Raw genomic sequence first — 19,942 nt, forward strand, 5'->3', positions numbered from 1 at the left:
GACTATTTTCCGCTCGTGCACACTCACTGACCCCCAAATTCGGGTGGAACTCATTCCTCAAGTGTTCTCCTTTCTTCGGTTTTCCTGATTTAGAGAGCTCCGAACCAATTGTGAGGGCAGAGAGAGAAATTCCTGGACAACCACAGGCTGCGGGGCTTTTAGCCTCAATTGGCGCGCCACAAAACCACGGTGTGCGCAGTGGTTGCGGACATTTCCTTAGCTTCCCCTAAGGCATTGTAATGCTTCTTTCTCCCGGACCCGCGGACCCTTAAGCACCTTTACTTAACCTTATGATAATTCTTTGTAATTAACTAGAATTTCTAGATAACACCGCCACTCCCCGTGCCCCCCCCCCCCATTCGCCCAACCCAGAACGCAGTGACCTAGCCTGGTCTCACAGCGATCTCTGTCCTCCTTCTCGGTGCCTGCAGAGCCCACTGCGGGAGAACGCAGCCCGGCAAGCCCGGGCCCGGAGCCTGGACCCTCAGCGGAGCCGGGCAGCACCGCCGCTGCTTCGCCTCACCGGACGTCCCCGCCTCCTACACTCTCAGCCTCCGCTGGAGAGACCCCCAGCCCCACCATTCAGCGCGCAAGATATCCTCCAGGTAGGTCTGAAGGCTCGAGAGAAATGGGTGCATGGAACCACACACCTAGCAGGCAGGCTGGTCAACCTGCCCAGTGCCAGCACAGTAACTGCTAGCCCCATATTTCACAGCACAGGTGGCTTGCTTGCACAAAACTCCTCGGTATACCACACCCTGTTGCTATCGAGTTGGAACAGCCAAATTAAATTAAGTGTTCCATTCCTCAAAATTATATTTCCTAAGAAAATGCAAATACCCCAATGGATGAGAGTCCTTTTTGCATTTCAGTGTCTTAATTTTTGCCTTCCTTTTATATCAAGTTTACGCATTTAAGAGTTGTGGGATCACTTTAGAGCGTGAGGGATGCTCTGAAATGATTTTGCTTGTATGAAACCAAAATTATCTGGGTGCAGAAGTTTGAATGATTGAAGCTCAGAGGGAAAGTGAAAAACATAGGAGTTGAAAGCCAAGGAGTAGATGTAAATTTGGCAAAAGAAAGGACGGCAGGTTTGGTTTGCACCACCTCTTTACAAATTTGTTAAAGGGATACTAGATGCCAGGCCTGTGTAGGCACCAGAGATATGAAGATAAATAGAACACAGTCCCAGCAAGCTCATCTTCCAGCTGGAAACTTCAGAAAAACACAAAGAAAAGCAGTAGGTAGGGAATGGTACTGAAGAATGAGAGAAAAGACTAAGGGAGAAATCCTAGAGGTGCTGAAGGGATACAAGATGAAAGACTAGGCAGGCAATGTTCTTTCTTTTAAATGATTAGCCTTTAGTTTCATCCCAACAAATGGACACCAAGACAATTAATCCTTTAATTCAACTAGTGTGTTTTTAAGGCCCTGCTTGAAAAAAAGACAGGCTTGAACTGGCCTCTCCTCATCACTGCTTCTTCCAACAGGCCCTCATCACCTTTTTTCAAGTCAAGATTTCATCCCATACACGCATGACTCAATCAGATTTGGAAATGTGGGTAAGAGAAAGATGTCAAAGGAAATGTGAAGTACTCATTTTTCTATTAGTCACACCTTTTACTCCATACACTACAAACAGACATTAAGTAGCAGGTTTTCCTTTGGCTCAGAAAAACCAACCACCAGAAACTGCCCATTTTATCAATACTGTTTAGCTATAAAGAAGGAACATAATCAGATAAATCATCCACTAGAGCCATTAGCTTTCAGGATCTTCTCACCCAGTTCAACCTCTCTGAACAATAATAAGCACCTTGGATACCATTTGCTTTGGGGATTTAACATAGTCAAACTGGCAGAGAAACCAAGTCTATTCATAAATTGCTTTCTTCTTTTCTAGGAAATTCATTCCTCTGAAGTCCTAAGAAAATACTTAGACTAACTTGCGTATTATGATAGCTATAACTATTAACTGTTTTGATTAAACAGCCACTGATACATCTTATTAGTCAGAATTGGGATACACACGTGCAAGCATGTGCGTGCAGCTCACAGACACACATACACACAAATACAGTGTAGCAGAGAGCAGGTTTGGTGGGTGTTTTGTTGCAGCTGCTGGTCTTTTTCTTTGCAGATGGCACAAACTCCCTCGAGTCCATTTCCTGGGCCTATGTTCCTACCTCACCACCTAGCTGGCTGAAGTCATCACAAGGGTCCAGTTTGTACAGGCTGCTAGAGGAGTGTGGAGGGGGTGGGGAAAAGCAACCACAACGTGTGTGGGCAGCCTCAGTTGGCACTCATAAAATGTTAAAATGTCACTGTCTCCCTTGGGCAGTAAGTCCCACACAGGACAACTTTTTTGACTAACTCATAAATTTACAAATCAATATGTGTGGCTTGGGAGACCAATAGACTTTCTTTCTCCCAAAATTAACCAACAGGTCATTCAGTGGCTTTTCCTTTGTCCTCCCAGCTTGTGACTGAGGAGTCACATCAATTAGTTTATAGCACTCAAAGCCACTTTTAAAAATACATCTCTGGGCTTTTGAGGAAAGATATCAAGTTCCCAGGTCTGGTGGAAAACAGGGCAAGAGAGAAGATGGGTATTGAGGTTCCCAGGAGGCCAGATTCTGGGTCTTGTGGCCCCTTTTCAGGATTCAGCTAACTTCCCAGGGAGGAAGAAAGTATGTGCTAACAGAAAGATGCCACTTCCTGTGCTTCCCAGAGTAGAAAGCAGTGAGTCCAGTGCTGCCTTATTTCTGAAAGATCCTTTTCTCTGCCCCTGCAGATATGCCCTGCGTGCAAGCCCAGTATAGCCCTTCGCCTCCGGGGTCCAGTTATGCAGCACAGACGTATGGCTCTGAATACACCACGGAAATCATGAACCCCGACTATGCCAAGCTGACCATGGACCTCGGCAGTACAGAGATCACGGCCACTGCCACGACGTCCCTGCCCAGTTTCAGTACCTTCATGGAGGGTTACTCCAGCAGCTACGAACTCAAGCCCTCCTGCCTGTACCAAATGCCTCCTTCTGGGCCGCGGCCTTTGATCAAGATGGAAGAGGGCCGCGCGCAGGGCTACCATCATCATCACCATCACCACCACCATCACCATCACCATCACCAGCAGCAGCAGCAGCAGCCGTCCATTCCTCCTCCCTCTGGCCCGGAAGACGAGGTACTGCCTAGCACCTCCATGTACTTCAAGCAGTCCCCGCCGTCCACCCCTACCACGCCGGGCTTCCCCCCGCAAGCGGGGGCGCTGTGGGAAGATGCGCTGCCTTCGGCTCCAGGCTGCATTGCGCCTGGCCCGCTGCTGGACCCGCCGATGAAAGCAGTGTCCACCGTGGCGGGCGCGCGCTTCCCGCTCTTCCACTTCAAGCCCTCGCCGCCACACCCTCCAGCGCCCAGCCCGGCCGGCGGCCACCACCTCGGTTATGACCCGACGGCCGCTGCAGCGCTCAGCCTGCCGCTGGGAGCCGCGGCCGCCGCTGGCAGCCAGGCTGCCGCGCTCGAGGGCCACCCATACGGGCTGCCGCTGGCCAAGAGAGCGGCCGCGCTGGCCTTCCCGCCGCTGGGCCTCACTGCCTCCCCTACCGCGACCAGCCTGCTGGGCGAGAGTCCCAGCCTGCCATCGCCCCCCAACAGGAGCTCGTCTTCCGGAGAGGGCACCTGCGCTGTGTGCGGGGACAACGCCGCCTGCCAGCACTATGGGGTGCGCACCTGTGAGGGCTGCAAGGGCTTCTTCAAGGTGAGCGCACACCTCTTCCTGGCGCCCCCCTCCCCTCTGCAGCCAGCCCCTTAACTGAAGCTATCATCTTAGTGGGTGTAGAAGTAATTCTTGTTCTTCACTGTTTGAGAGGTATCGCCTTTACACTTTAGACCCATTTTCCTGGGGGTTTTAAACTTGAGGCCCATGGTCAGGAGGCCACCCAGAGATGGACGTGAGGGTTCTTGATCTGACATTGCCTTATGAGCACTTTTCTGGAGAGAGCTTTCAGCAGATTGTCAGAAGGATCTGTAACCTCTACAATGGGGAAAAAAAAAGGCAATTCCTTTTCTGTCCATCCAGAGAGTCTGAGGGGATTGGATCTGCATGGCAGGCCCTGGACATTTGTATCTTGCTTAATCCTCACAGTATGAGCTGAGACTCTAGAATTAACCAGACCTGAGACTGAATTCGGACCACTCAAAAGCTATTTTGGTCAACAGGGTCTTGATGATTATCCTTGTTTCAGAGATGGGTCAGGGAGGGTGAGAGAGGTCATTGAACTGGCGCAGGACACACACTCAGAGTGGGATGGAGGCAGGATGCTGACTCATGTTTTTGTGTCCCCAAAGCACCTACCCTTTTCATAGCTCTGCATTGGCAGAATAGATAGTGTAACTGGCTAGATGGAGTTTGGGTGGCTCCCTTCACTGGAGATAGAAGTTGGGGACCTCACTAATCCACTAATCTAGGAGCTCTTCCTTCTCTATATACCACCCACAGTGCCATGTTTCAACATTGTTCATTCTTTTATAAACCCAGAGGAGAATTTGACAGTGAGAGGGTCATCCATCTTCCCCTGAGGAAGCTAATCCCAAAAGAGGTGAACCCTTGAGCTAGCTGTACACAGTGATTTAACTCCACACAGGATGGGTCCAGCTGGCTTCTCTTGACTTCTGAGTTCAATGCTATTTTCACCCAGGTTGGTGAAGGGAACTCATTCTCTTGCTGCTCTGCCTCTTGCCATTCCCAGACTGCTTCAGACATTTACTTCTGTGCCACTCTTCTTCCGCCCCATGCCATTGACCATTACTTCAGGCATTTGTAAACCCACACAAGTCACTCCCTACCCTGTCCATTGCTGGTCAGGGTAGAGAGAGAAGGGAAACAGAATCATGATTGGGTAACTTGGATTTGGAGGCCAATAAGATATATCTGGGAATGTTCAGGAACTGAGTGAGAAGACCCAAATAGGACCTCTAAATTGTCACCTACCAATTGTATGACATTGTGCATGACACTTCTTTCTAGGATTTAGTTTCCCTATCTATGAATAAAACTCAGAAAGGCTGTGAATATTCAAGGAGATAAAAATATATGCAAAAGCACTTTAGAATTCTTAAAAGGCTATAAACAATAGTTCATTATTAAATGAAAACTACAAAGTATTTGTAAAAATGCACATGTTTGTGGATGGGAATACTTAGCATCAAGCAACAGTTATTTTTGATGTGGAGATGGTAATCGTGTCATTAATTGAATTCTGAAGATAGATGAGAAAATGCTTATGGAAAGACTTTGCAATGTGTAAAGTGCCCTACAGGTATGCAGGATTATGATGTCTTAAATGCAGAACCTTAGCCATGTTTTTCCTTCTCTTAACCAGGGTAACTTTGAAGTAACTGCATTCCCTTAGCAGGTTTAATTTGTACATCATTAAGAGTAGTGGGGAAAAGCAGGATATGGAAGAAAATAATGGAAAACAATTAAGAGAATTATGAGTAGTCTGCAAATAGAATCACTCCTAAATAATTTAGAGTTGACCAAAATATGGGAGTGGTCATACATTCTGAATCTAGAAATGTCCATTAAGTGCTTTCCAACAGCCTCCCTTTTCTCCACAATCCCTTGAAATCAAATCTATACTTGAAATGGTGGGGGTAGGATGGGGGAGAACAACCCCACGGATCTGTTAATTAAGGGAACGGGAGCAGGTTTTACCCAGTGGCTTTCTACCATTAAATTGAATTCTTTAAAAATGTGACATGAAGTGCAGTTAATGATGGGAATCCAGTGATTGAACCGTAACGATCTCTCTCTGTCCTTAAACTGTGTAGGCACACATAAATGTGGGGAAGGCTTCAGGTTATTGGGAAAATGTATACCTGAAGCAAAATGCCACTAGCACTTAAATTGGCATATCGCCTTGAGGATAATGGCAAGAAATAGAGTGTTAGAAATTACTGCATGTTCAATGAAAGAGAGCTTCATTCAGAAAGCACAAGTTTCCTATCCTTACAGACTGCTGAAAATTTAAATGCTGGAAACTCAAAAGTGTGTTTGTGTCTCAGAATTTCGCATTTTAAACTGAGCAAATATGTCTTAAAATTGAGAGAGGTTGGCTTTGTTATATTTTTTAAGTCTTATATAAGCAATTTAGAAACCATATTCTAAGATAAAATTAAAAGGTGACAAGATGAAAACTGAAACATGGGGATGAGGATCACTGAAAATAAAGGAAAGGTTGAAAGGAAACCTAGAATTTTGAATGCAAAATAGGTCACAAAGCCAAAGTTATCTGAATTTTTCTTTTTTTAATGGAGCCATACTTCCCAAATAGATTTCCAACTTTCTACTGTATTTGGAGTTGTATAGATCCAGGTAATTTCTGAGCAGTTTTGCCCTAAGTGATGAAATGTATCCATTTGCACAAATGTTTTCAATTTAAAAAACAAGCATTTCTTTTTTACTTTGGAGCATAAAGTATATTTAATTATTTCTACATGTGTCATTTCAAAATTCTACAGATTTTGAAAAATACGATGTTTTTATATCAAAGCCCAAGTTTTATAATGTGTCTTTTATAATATAGCTGTTTTGGTGTCTGCATCAATAGTCACTTATGAAATAACCAGTTAATGAGAATTTGCACTGAAAATATATAACTTTTATATTTCTATCTTTCTCTTGCTCTTATTTGTCTCCTGGGGTTTGTTTGTTCTTCTTTCCTTCCTTCCTCCCTTCCTTTCTTTCTTCTTTTCTTTTTTCTTTATTGTCAGTGACTTTTAGTATTCAGTATTAAGATTTTGCTTTAAAAAATGAAAAATGGCCAGTTTACAATATATATCCTTTAATGATAAACTAAGCCAAATAAGCTAATTTCTTTTTGAGTTAAAACCTTATTTCCTGTATGTTCTAACAAGACAAACCCTTATTTTGCTTTTTTACGATTTCATCTCTATTGAGTAACAAAGCCAGTTACTGAGATATTTGACTTACAATAGTGATAGCATACAAAGTACATCCCAGATAATTTTGATTTTATTTTAATAAGGTCAGCAATAATCAGGGGAGTGGAACAAAGTGGAAAATTGTTCCCAAAGGGATATTAAAAGTGGAGATAATCCAATCCTCCAAGGTATGATATGTTGACCTGGTAATTTCAGATATGATTTTATCATTCAGAGTTGGGTGTCTCCTGAGACTTGCTTCAGAACAATCCGAGATGATTTTCATTGTCAGCAGCTAACACTAATAAAATTGTTTTTCCTGCAGGCTAGCGTGTTAGGAAATTAAATTTATCTAATTATACGAATTGCGCTGTCGCTTTTCACATTGTAATTAAAATACATCTTGTCAGGTCCTACCTCTTTCCAGAAACTATTAGTTGACTATCTCTGTATTGTATTTTCTCAGAGAACGGTGCAGAAAAATGCAAAATATGTTTGCCTGGCAAATAAAAACTGCCCAGTAGACAAGAGACGTCGAAACCGATGTCAGTACTGTCGATTTCAGAAGTGTCTCAGTGTCGGAATGGTTAAAGAAGGTACGAATGTCATGCTTTTCATCCACTTTGCTTATATGCATTTTCAGTCATCACAAAAAAATGTTAATAATTATGATGGGATGGTAAATTTTCCTAGGATCTCTTTCCTTCCAACATTTTATTTGTATGATGTATTTTATGTTTAAAAATAGCCACAGACTACTAATTCTAATTTCTCAAAATCAATAGACAGCTTGTGTACATGCATCTTTGTTCTATTTAAGAAGGAGACTTTCAGGGCTAATTCATTACCAAACGTAAGTATGGGCTGTCTTTTTTTGCTTGCCTGTTTCAACTCACATTAAATCATTGTTGAATATTATTTCAAACTTCTTACCACTTTTTAATGGTTGTTCCAGTAATAATTGTCCAACTGTGGTGTATTTTGATTCCTTTTTTTGTGATTTATACCTAATCATAATATAATCTTTTTTTTATAACATAATCTTAAGGATTGTTTTATGTCTCTCTCTCTGCATCAGTTGTTCGTACAGATAGTCTGAAAGGGAGGAGAGGTCGGCTGCCTTCCAAACCAAAGAGCCCACTACAGCAGGAACCTTCTCAGCCCTCCCCACCTTCTCCTCCGATCTGTATGATGAATGCCCTTGTCCGAGCTTTAACAGACTCAACACCCAGAGATCTTGATTATTCCAGAGTAAGTTTTATGATGTCCTGCTTTGGAGTGAATGATCAGCATCTCTATTAATGATGCTAGTAGTATGAGTTGATTGAATGACTGTGCTTGGCACCATGCTAGTCAGTTTTCATACCTTTTCTACATTTCTCCTTTTATTTTGCAATTTAGTGCATCTATTGCATCAAACAATTTGTGTTATTAGATCTCTAAATGCCTTAACAAATGACCCTGACAGTGCTGCACCTGTCATGACCATTGGGGTGGGGTTCCTAGTGGTTGTGCCAATGAAAATCTGCACAGGTGAACTGCAATTTGTAGATTTCTTTTCATGGTCTCCACAAAGTGACTACTGTTTTCTGCTTTTTGTTTTCATATTATGGTCAAACCTTCTGGGTAAGTCTCAAATTATTCTTAAGCAGTTTCCCCAACTGCATTGGAATTGATTGACTTGCTGCTTATTCAGAGGAATTAGACCATTGATGGAGAGGAGTGAGCTCTGGCCTTGACATCAGGTGGTGTCAGGAGGACGGGGATGGAACGCCGCCTCTGCTGCTTCCTGCCTGTGTCACCTGGCTCCTGCTCTCAGCTTTCTCATCCCTATAGTGGAGATGATTACAATATTTAACCCCAGAGGGATGTTTCAAACATCAGCTACACAAAAATCATGGAAACACTTTTAAAACCTTAAATGGTTACCGGTGTTGTGATTTAAATCAGCCAAAACATATCACCATTTTTATTTCATATAAGATATAATAAAATCTCATCAGTTGGATTTCTGCAAATTTAGAGCCATGAGAAAGGATTTTCTGAGAAAATGTGCAAACATTACTGAAAGGCAGGTTTTTTTTGTTTGTTTGTTTTCAAGGATTTAGAAAAGCAAACTTCTAATAAGACAGGGTCTGGCTGAAGAGGGAAGGAAAGAGAAAAAGATCACAATTACTGAATAATTTCTACATGCAAGACATTGTGGTATATTGTCTTATTTAATCCTTAACCAGTCATGGACTGTAGGGATCATTATCTCCACTTGATGAAAAGAAAACTTAGAAATACAGAAAAAGCCAGACCAGTACAGGGGTCTCCATTTGGTTGATCTGATAGGCAGCTACTACCAGATTGCTTTCCCCAGGTCTAGTCAGCATTTCAGTCATCCAGTTAACTGTCTGGCAAAGTGTGCAAGTGTGTCTTTGCTGTGTGCCGCCCTTTGCAGTTGTAGTGTTGACAGAAATGATTGGTGTACCTGCTGTGATCCTCTCTCCCACATCCCCACCCTCACTAGACTGTGAAGCCTCCTCTCTATACCTGATCACAAGACTCCTTAGGAGAAGCACAGTTGATCCTTAGCACCAAAGGCTGAGGACTCTTCTTCTGATTACAAGTAGCAGCTCTTAACTAAAGTCAAGTCTCAGATAATAGTATAACAGAATAATGCAGTAGTTAAGGGCCTAGGCTTTGGAAGCATGCATGCCTAGATGAAAATCCCAACACCATCATTTCCTAGTTGGGTCACCTTGAGCAACTGATTGAATCTTTTAATATCTCAGTTTCCTCATCTGTATTATAGGGCAATAATATCTACTTCCTGGGGTTGTTCATGAAAATTAAATATGGATAATACTTGTCAAAGTTTTAGCACAGAGCTTTATATGTTATTTCCTTGACCAAACTTTTTCACTCTGCCATTAGTTGAATATATTAATGAGTAAGAACACTACATATGTCAGGTACCGTGCAGTAACACCATTAAGGTAAGTATTATGAGCTCCATTGCACAGATGAGGAAATTAAAACTAGGACAGGCTAAAGGACTAATTTGCCCAAGGACATAGCTAACATGCATATGAGATAGAATTTAGAAGCCAAGTATAGTGAAGCCAAATTCTGTGCTTCTTAACACCAAGCTTCACTGCCTCTCTGATTTCAGTCAGTGGATGCTGGAAAAGTATTGGGAATGAAGACTTCTCCCTGAAGTACCCCCTTCCCCCTCCCCATGTGGTCCATCTTTGTGAATGAAGCATCTAGGCACTGCCTTGGTCAAGGCTACAACGCACAATCTGACATTGTTCCAGGGCATTTGACATCACTCCTGATGGTCAATCCCATGAAGTTAGGCCCCAGAAGTGATATTTTGGCCCTGGATTATCCAATTATCAGCCTATGTGGCCTAATAACTCATTCAGTGGCAAACCTTCCCTAGCACTTTGAGTTGTCCCAGCTGGGAACTGTCTCCACACTGAAAAATCAATCCAGTGTGTTTGCTTCCCTCTGCACCATTCAGTCTGTTAGTCTAGAGTCATCATCCTCATCAACAAACATTTATCCAATTTAATTGTTAGCTTTGTCCAAAATAGCAGATTGACCATGCCAGAGTCTGGGTCACACTGAGACTACCTTTGGGGCCTGGCTCAATTTTGCAAAGCATATTTATTTTAATTGCATTGTTTTGGAGTTCAGGTTGAACTTTATAGCTTAGGTTCTCCTACTTTTTAGATAGCTTTACAGAATTATCAAAAATTGGACCAAAATCAAGTAAATTAAAAGACTTTTTAAAAAATACAGTGAGTTTTCGTCAAAAACTTGGATGAAGACATAGGAGCATGCTGATCACATTTGCAGATGACAGAAAGCTGGGAGGGATCGCTAATATGATGGATGTCAGTATCAACATTCAGAGTGATCTCGACAGGTTGGAACAGGAAGGGCTGAAGCCATCATGAAGAAAGTTAACAAAAATAAATGTGAAGCTCAGCATTTAGAATTAAGAAAAAAAGTGGGAGAGCCTTGGCTTGTCAGTGGTTCGTGTTAAGAAGAATCTCGGGAGTTTATTCCATAGACACTCAATATGAACTCACAAAGTATGTGTGTGGTGAAAGAGAGGGATGCTGAATTACCTCCTGCAGTGCTAGAAGTACTGGACCAGAACCAAATTCAGTATGGTCTCACGGACTCTGTCCTGTCAGACCACTCTTCAAAAACTGAGATTGTTCCAGGCTGGGTTTTAAGAAGAATGTGGATGCTGTTTCTGGGAACTTGTAAGAGATGGTTGTAGGAAATGGAACTAGAGAGAGAGAAAGGAAGATTTGGTGGAATGAGGTTACTCTTTTGCTCTGTGGCAAAAAGGACTACAGCTCCCACAGGAAGAGCTGGATAGAGAAGGAAGGGGACCTCTTCCAGCTCACTCTGAGGTCAAAGCAGTTGCTCTCAAAGTGTGAGATCAGCAGCACCAGAAGTATGGTTATTTTAGATGACATATTAAGTCCTTTCCAACTCTTTAATATTTTTTTTTAAGATTCTGAGATTTCCTTTAGCATCCCTAAATACAAGTGGTTACATATACATATACATACAAAAATACATATGGCTATAGTAACTTGATATTAATTAAAATTAAACCTGCTTTTTTTTTCCTCTATCAAAACCTTAGTACATGAAATGAATGAAACAAAATGAATTTGTTGACTGCCTACTTTGAACCAGGCACCATAGCATATATTCTTATATAATTTCTACTTAAACCCCTCTGTGGCAAAATGTATGTTTTCAGTAGTTTAAGTCTGTCATTCAATGAAATTCAACTTTCATAACCTTTCCCTTAAAGTTTTATATTTGCAAATTCACAGACCTGGAGGTGACCTTGAGATCATCTAATCCAGCCCCCATATTTTCAGAGAAGTTAAGACTTAAAGGGGTGAACTCACTTGCCTAGGGTCAGGGCAGAACTAGGCTAAGACCCAAATCACATCACTCAAGGTATTTCCATGTCATTACATTGCCACTTCTATTTAATGGCAACTTACTAGAGTTTTAAAGATAGACAATTTATTAGATATTCATAAATTTACAATAATAGTAATAGATACCCATTCATTTTAAAAAAAAAAAAAAAACAAGCCATTTAGAAGTGGATACAATGAAAAAAAAAAAAAAAAAACATTGTTTTCTCTTCATTTATACCTGCCTGATCCCATTCCTCAGCAGTAACTGATTTTAACATTATGTGTCTATAATTTATTACATTTAAATAAGAATTTGCCCTGTCAGCTTCAAGTCTGAGAGCTGATTTGACCGATACAATTTATTAAAGGTGCTATCTTCCCGCAGTGAATCAGGTCAGTAGAGAAAGGGGATGCTTGCCAGCCCTGGTATGTTTTAATCTCCATGTAACAGCATATGTGCCTGGAAGGTAGAAATTGAGCAGTTTTCTCCATTTGTGGGAAAGGGAAGGGTTTTGTTCCAAGTCACAGAGGGAATGAATGCTTCAAGAGGCCAGAACAAGAGCTCCTGAGCCCTGTGATGCATTCCTGGCTCTGGGACCTTCACTTCTCCTTTGGGCCAAACTTCTCTCCCTCAAAAATGAGCTCAGATCATTGTACATCAGTGCAGTCAAAACATGTCACGTTTGATTTGTTTCTTCTCGAAATGCTGCTATTCTCTGCCCCACAGTTGCTTTTAATTTAGCAATACAAGTATATATAGACACTGGGCTTGGCTTCAGTGCCTGCATAATTACTAATGAGAAAATATACTTAATGTCCTCATTAGTTGGTCATTCCAAGTATTTTCAGCACACTAGGATGTTTTCTGGTAATCAATGCCATTTAGTGCAGTAACAGACTGCAAATACAAGAGGTGCTGCCCAGATAAAACGAGGCATCAGCAAATGGCATTTAAGTGTTCACAGAATAGTCTGTAAGAGGCAGCGCAGCTAGCACATGTTAAACCTATGGAGAAGGCAGCATGAGGAAGACCAAAAAAGAGTGGTTTCATGAATCTTCACAGAAGACACTCTCAAACTGCCAACGATTAATTCACTAGATGATTTCAGGCCGGTTCCTGTCCCTCCAAGGGCCTCAGTTTCCTCATCTGAATGGTGGAGAGATTAGGCTAAATACACTCCTGTGGTCCCTTCCAGCCTTCTCTCCCTGACCCTCTAACCATCACACCTGCTACAGTTCTACAGTTCCGTTCTTGAGTACAGCTCAGGATTTCCCTGAGCAGTGATAGCCAGAAAAACTCCAATGTTTGCATTAAAATGCAGAATCTCAAGCCACACCCAGACCCTCTGAATCCGAATTGAGGGAAGAGGGATGCAGGCAGGAATTTATATTTTAACAAGAGCCTCAACTGGTTGTTTGGCACATTAAGGTTTGAGAGTCACCAATATGTCTTAATAATGACAATCAATTTGACCTGGACTTTCCCAGTTTTTCCTCAGGTTCAGAAAGAGTAAACAATACAGATACAGATTTTCCAGAAAGACATTAATTTTTTTTAACACATTTATTGAATGGCTGTCAGATGTCAGGCACTGTGCTAGGGTAGTGAACACATTGATTGTTGGACAAGACAAAGCTCCTGCCCTCAGAAAGCTCTCATGCCTGAGAAAGAGAAAGAAGGTAAATTTGGAACTACAGTGGAGTCATTCATCGGGGGAGGGGAGTTTTATGGGCTTTGGCTTTTTGCAGGGGAGGAGGGCAGGCAGTTAGATCAGAAAAGAAGAAATTTGTGGGGAAATATATTCATTTCCAATTTTAAAACATCACTGTTTAAAGTGTAAGAACCTAAGAATACATTGCTTGACTCATAGAATGATCATGTCTAAAATTTTTAGAGATATAAAGACCAGAGAAAAGTAACATACTAAGGAGAGAGAAACACATCCTTAGGATATTTTATATATCTAGCTAAAACTGAAAATGAGATAAATATTTGATCCTACTAAACTATTAAAGCATCTCATCACTGTTTTTTTTTAGGGTTGGTTGATGTTCTCCTTTCAAATAACTTATTTTTGGCCTAGGCTGTTGCTGAAATCTAACTTATACAGTTGGGTTATTATTGCATGAAATGTACAGAGGCATCTTCATTTAAATAATACCCATGCTATTGTTTGTGGCTCTGGATTCTCATTCTAGTTGCTTCAGAGAAATCTCCATTTGGCACTGGCTGTCAGTAGACATAATGCTACATATTTGACTAGTGGTAAAGACAGATTCTGATGGCTCAACTATTCTTGTACGCTGGAATTAAAAATGAGCATAAACAAGAAAATTTTATTTAAGAAATCCTTCTATATCTGGCCTGGATTTGATTGGCAAGATCAGTAAACATCCATTCCTAGATTTTCTTCAGTGAACCTAAACTTACCTTGCCCAGAGTCAAAGCTCTGTAAGAGAGCTCAGAAGCAGGAATGGGGATCTGGTTCTTCCAACTCCAAGTCTAAACTGCTAAGGCAGGCAAAGAATCTGGCATGTTTTGTTCTGTTTTTTTAAATCTTATGTTCGGTAGAGGAGATGATTTTTCTTTTCCCCCAGCATTGGATACTGACCCTCCAGTCACCCCCAAGGTACTGGTGGCTCAGGCTGAATCCAGTTTGGCTCCAGAATTCTGGGACTTGGACCAGAATCACTGCAGGTGAAGCCCAGAGGGCCTGGCTAGAGACTGACAGGCCAGACCTGCTGGCTTTCCTCCTTGCTGGGCTCCATCAGAGAAAAGTACACACACAGGGCAGGCAGAGACTGCTCTTCCCTGAGTGCAGGAGGCGTGAAATGTGAGCTCAGCAGGGGCAGGGGCCTGCAGAGGACCCCAGGTGAAAGCTACGCGCTCTGGTGGGTTCTGAACAAATATTGGAAGCTGAGTGACTATTGAGTCGGGAGCCATGGTTCAGGGAAGTCAATGCAAGAGGGGGCTGTTAGATCCCATCTCCAGGGGAGAGTTTACATCTTTTAGTCTTCTTCTCTCCATTTAACCCACCAGTTAAAAACAAATAATGCTGAGTTGGTGTCAAATTCTAGGCAATAACATCGTATCTGTTGTGATTTTTAGCAATATTTATAATCTTTGAATGCAAGACTCAGAAGAAATCTTAGTGATTAGCTAATCCAGTTGATTCCTATTTCAGAGACAGAAATAGAGCCAGAGAAGTTAAGGGATTTGTTTAGAGTTACACAGCAGGTCAGTGCCACAGCCCAGAGGACCTGCTACTGGGTCCAACATACTTTCCTCTTCTTCGTACTACCACTCACTAGGAGGTTTCTCATGTAGTGCTATCAACTTTTCAAAGGGGGACCTCCCCCGAATTTTATTCTGCCTTTGGAAAGTATATAGTATTAGATTCACAGGAGAAAGTAAAGAAAAATTCCTCTTTTCTCCCCTAGTTAAGGGTGTGTGTGCTGAAAGGCAGTGGTAGGAAATGCCTGTGATAAGAGGCCATGCAACATCCTCGAATGCCCTTGGGAAGGTCATACTTCTTCCTGGACTTTAGTCCCATGGTCCAGAGCATCACACAATATTCATGGTTTCATAAAATCCCAGACACTTTGTGAGATTGTTGAAACAAAGGAGACAGAGCTTTAAACTGGACCTGATTATAGAATCTTAGAAAACCAGAGTGAAAATGAGAAAACTCATGCTTTAGCCTATCCCCCCATTCAATAAATAAGGAAGCTGAGGAATGGTGACAATGTCAACTATCACAACCTATACCCACATCATCACCACCATCGTTCTTTACACTTGTTCTACATGTCAGCCCCTTTCCATATATTATCACATTTAATCATCACAACAAAATTTTTAAAATGGTATTATTATCCCTATTCTACAGAACAGAAAACTGGGCTCAGAAAAGTGAAATAGAGCTACATTTTTTTTTTTTTTTTTTTTTACAAATTAGGGGCCAGGACAAAACTGATATAAAGTACCTAGGCTCTGAGTCTAATGTTTCTCCAGTTATGTCTTGATGCTTCTTGGAAAGAAGCAAATTTAAAAAGACCAAATCGGGGGCTGGGGCTGGGGCTCAGCCATAGTGCACTTGCCTGGCATGTGTGAGGCACTGGATTCAATTCTCAGCACCGTGTATATGTAAATAAAATTAAGGTCTATCAACAACTAAAAAATTAAAAAAAACCCATAAAAACAAAAAGACCAAATTAAGTCTAGATCCTAGTCCTCACACCTAGGTAGCTCTAAAGTCAATACCTTCCTGCTTAGTAACTGTTTCTCTTCCAATCAGCTTGGGTATTGCGGCTAACCTAGGCACTCCCCTGACTACTCTTTCATTGCAAAAAAATATTTGACAACTATTTATTGAGGGGTGGTTATGTGCCAGCCACTGTGCTGCTGATAGAAGTATGGGGCCAATAAATACCTACCTGAAGAGCTCTAATTATTGTAAAGCTAGAAGCTTTTTAAAGATCTCAGTAACTACCAACTAGTAACATCAGACAGGAAGTAAAGGACTTGAAGTCCCAGAGCCAGTTTAAGTCCTGGCTTGCCACTTATGTGACTTGGGAAAGCTTCTGAGTCTCAGTTTGCTCCTCTGTAAAATAAGGATTAAAATCCCTGCCCCTGAGGATCAATGGAGAGAAGGGATGCAAAATCTTACTAAGCCATGTTAATGTGAAGGCACACATATTTACATGTGTGCTTCTGCATATCTCTTGAATCTGTGTTGTTGGCTGTTCATTGAGTATTATCTTGCTATATCAACCTTCCTGCCCAAAGCAGAAAAATTTTTCCTCCATGATTCAAGCAAACTGGTCCTTCTACCAGAAAATCCAAGAGCTAGGTAGAGACTTCATTCCTGCTACACCTTTCTTCTTCCCTTTTGCAGCTTTCTAGATCAGTACTGCCCAGTAGATTTTCTGTAGTGATAGAAACATTCTGTTCCATATTTGGCTATTTAGCCCTTGAAATGTGGCTAGTATGAGGAAGAACAGAATTTTAAATTTTGTTTCATTTCATTAAGTAGCCACAAGTCCTGTGTCTGAAGGCACACAGTTGCCTAAGCTCTGCCAAGGTCACACTTCACCCCCTACACACACACACACACACACACACACACACGCACACACACATACTTCTTAGTGTATTTTGTCTCACAGAAATCCATTGAAGGAAGCAAAAAAAATGTTTCTTTCTCCTATTGGTTAAATCCATGATTCTCAAACTTCAGTGTGCATGAGAATTGCCTGAAGGTCTTGAAGAAACCAGTCTGCTGGGCCTGCCCCCAGAGTTTCTGGTTAGGTAGGTCTGGGTTGGGGCCAGAGATTTATTTCTAGCAAATTCCCAGGTGTTGCTAATGCTGTTGGTCCAGAACATCATCCAGAGCTGCTGGGTTAATATGGCCTCTTGTTGGGAAACCACTGTACTATCCCAGAATCGCTAGACCCTGGAGGTCCATGCAGACCCAAACCCTTAGGGCAGTGGTTCTCAATGTGGGCTGCTCTTTGGAATCATCTGGAGAGCTTTTAAAATTTCTGATGGCCAGATCTCACCCCCAGACCAATTAAATTAGAATCTCTGGGGATAGAATCTCTGGGCATCGAGTGTTTCTTTTTTCTTTTTTAAGCTCCCCAGATGTTTGCAGGACAAGTTAAGACTGGAAACTAAAGGGACATACACCATTTTCCTTGTCTATTGAATAATAATAATGAATTCACTTTATTTATGTCACAGGGTCATTGTGAGAATCAGATGAGACTGTGAATGCAAAAGGATTTTATAAACCTTGGAACCTTAAAATAAATGTAAAGATTGAGGCATTGATAGACTGGGAAGAGCCAATTTGTAAATGGTGGTATTATTCCCATGGAATGGAGGTGACACTGCCCTCTGTGATTTGCATTTTAGTACTGTCCCACTGACCAGGCCACTGCAGGCACAGATGCTGAGCACGTGCAACAGTTCTACAACCTTCTGACAGCCTCCATTGATGTATCCAGAAGCTGGGCAGAAAAGATTCCAGGATTTACTGATCTCCCCAAAGAAGATCAGACATTACTTATAGAATCAGCCTTTTTGGAGCTGTTTGTTCTCAGACTTTCCATCAGGTAATTACTATGATTTCATCTTCCTTCAGTCTATTTCTTCCTTTGAAAAAGATTGCAAACTTCTTTGTTTGCAACCAAATAATTGGCGAAAAGTTTGCTCAAGGAGCAAATAGGAACTGTGATCAGGTATTAGAAACACTAGCAGTAGGTAGCAGAAGGAACACAGAGGAGGCAACCAGGACTTCCGGGTTCTAGTCCCAATTCTAACATGCGTTTGCTGTGAGAGCCTGAGCAGGTTATTGCCTAACTGGAAATCCAGTTTCCTCCTTTGTAAAATAAGGAGGATGAATGTGCTGATGTCTGAAGTCCCTAACAGCCTCAATATTCTATGGTTCTAGGAAGATTCTCATGGTGGATACGGTATTTCCTGGGAGTAAGTATTTGCTTGGGAACGCTGTGTTTACCTCATAAGTTTCTATTGCAAGTTATTGTTCTAGTATATTTGATGGGGCTCTAAAGAGTTCCACAGCTTCACAACCCCCAACTTTTACTCCAAAAGAACAGCACACCCCCACCACCACCATACACACACCCCATCAAAAGATTTGGTCTAGCCTCTTATGCTCAGTAACACCAAACACAAGGGGAAGTGATTTTTCAAAAGGCTTCAGATCTCTCTAAGCTCCTCTCATATATCCCACAGGTAGCTCTTTTTTTAACTTTATTACTGTTTTTATTCACGCATGCTTATTTCCATCTTCCTATTCTTAGGAGATGATACCAACATTTCACTAAATCATATAGGAAGAAATCCAGCACCTGCGTGTTTAACCTGTGCTCTGTTCATTTGGATTCCCGCAGTCATAGGCCCATGTTTAAACTCTAAGATTGAATCATTCTGTCCTATGTGCCCTGTGTGGCAGGATCAGGGGAAGAGGAAAGGTGAAGTTACAATTATAGTGTTGGTAATTAGCTTAATGTACAGCCAATTCAGTGCATGCCAGAGCCCAGCAGCACTGTGACTGTCATATAATATGTGCACAGCAGAGTAGACAGTAAGCTCTACTAGGGCAGGCACCATATCTGTCCTATTCATTCACCAAGTTTTCTCCAGTGCCTGACTCTAATAATGGCGCATACTTGGTGCTCAGTAAATACTTGCTGAGTGAGGGAATGAATAAAGCTATTCATCCAAAAAGCATGTTGACTTGTGAATGTGACAGGCCAACATAGATAAATGTGTAATAAGATATTATAAAGTTAAACTAAGATTAAATTAAGGACCACGTGGAATTCAGAATTAGTTACCACTAATATTTTTGCATCCTCCTGTGTACTAAAGACATAGTTCATGGGCTTTCCAATCCTTTATTTTATGTAATTCCCTCGAATACCTTAGGAGTTAGCAATTTGAATTCCTGTTTTACGGATAAGGGAAAGGAAGTCCCAGAGAGATTTAAGGAATGTCCAAGGTCACACTGCTAAGCTATCATGTCCAACTAGAGGTTTCAGAGCACCTTTCTTAAGAGATGAATGGAATGATTATGATGATTATGGAAATAATCATTTTCTAATTTGGGGGGGGGGCGGGTGCTGGGGATCAAACCCCAGGCCTCATGCATGATAGATAAGCACTTTACTACCAAGCCACATAAATAGTCCTCTGCAGCCCCACTGTTCAAAGAGAGAAGGAAATACAAATTTTCAGTTAGTTTGTGATTGACTTTTTAGTTTGTGATTGACTTCTGGTGCTTGGAAGGACTTGATGCTTTTACAATCTGCACAGTGGAATTATAGTGTCTAGCCTCAGGTCTTATCTGTTTTGGCGTTTAAGAAAACAAGGGACAAGCCCAACTCAGAAGCCTCCATGGGACCCGTCACTGGGCTTCACCTCTGTAGTCCATGATTGTCTGCTACTCCATATCCTGTCCAAGGGCAAGCCAGCAACTGAATGGAGGAATAAGACAGCAGGTGTCATGAAACTAT

General features: G+C 41.8%; 1 protein-coding gene across 1 annotated transcript in view; it reads left to right on the plus strand.

Annotated features, from left to right (window-relative positions):
• The first annotated feature begins 480 nt into the window (after positions 1-480).
• The window catches only part of Nr4a3 (nuclear receptor subfamily 4 group A member 3), a 34,917-nt gene continuing 15,455 nt past the window's right edge, over positions 481-19,942 (plus strand). Inside the window, exons 1-5 of the mRNA XM_071600771.1 lie at positions 481-605; positions 2,795-3,759; positions 7,414-7,543; positions 8,026-8,198; positions 17,817-18,016. Coding sequence (XP_071456872.1) covers positions 2,797-3,759; positions 7,414-7,543; positions 8,026-8,198; positions 17,817-18,016 — 1,466 coding nt within the window. The 5' untranslated portion in view covers positions 481-605; positions 2,795-2,796. The remainder of the gene's footprint in view (positions 606-2,794; positions 3,760-7,413; positions 7,544-8,025; positions 8,199-17,816; positions 18,017-19,942) is intronic.

The sequence above is a fragment of the Marmota flaviventris genome, chromosome 13, assembly GCF_047511675.1.
Source record: "Marmota flaviventris isolate mMarFla1 chromosome 13, mMarFla1.hap1, whole genome shotgun sequence".
NCBI lineage: Eukaryota > Metazoa > Chordata > Mammalia > Rodentia > Sciuridae > Marmota > Marmota flaviventris.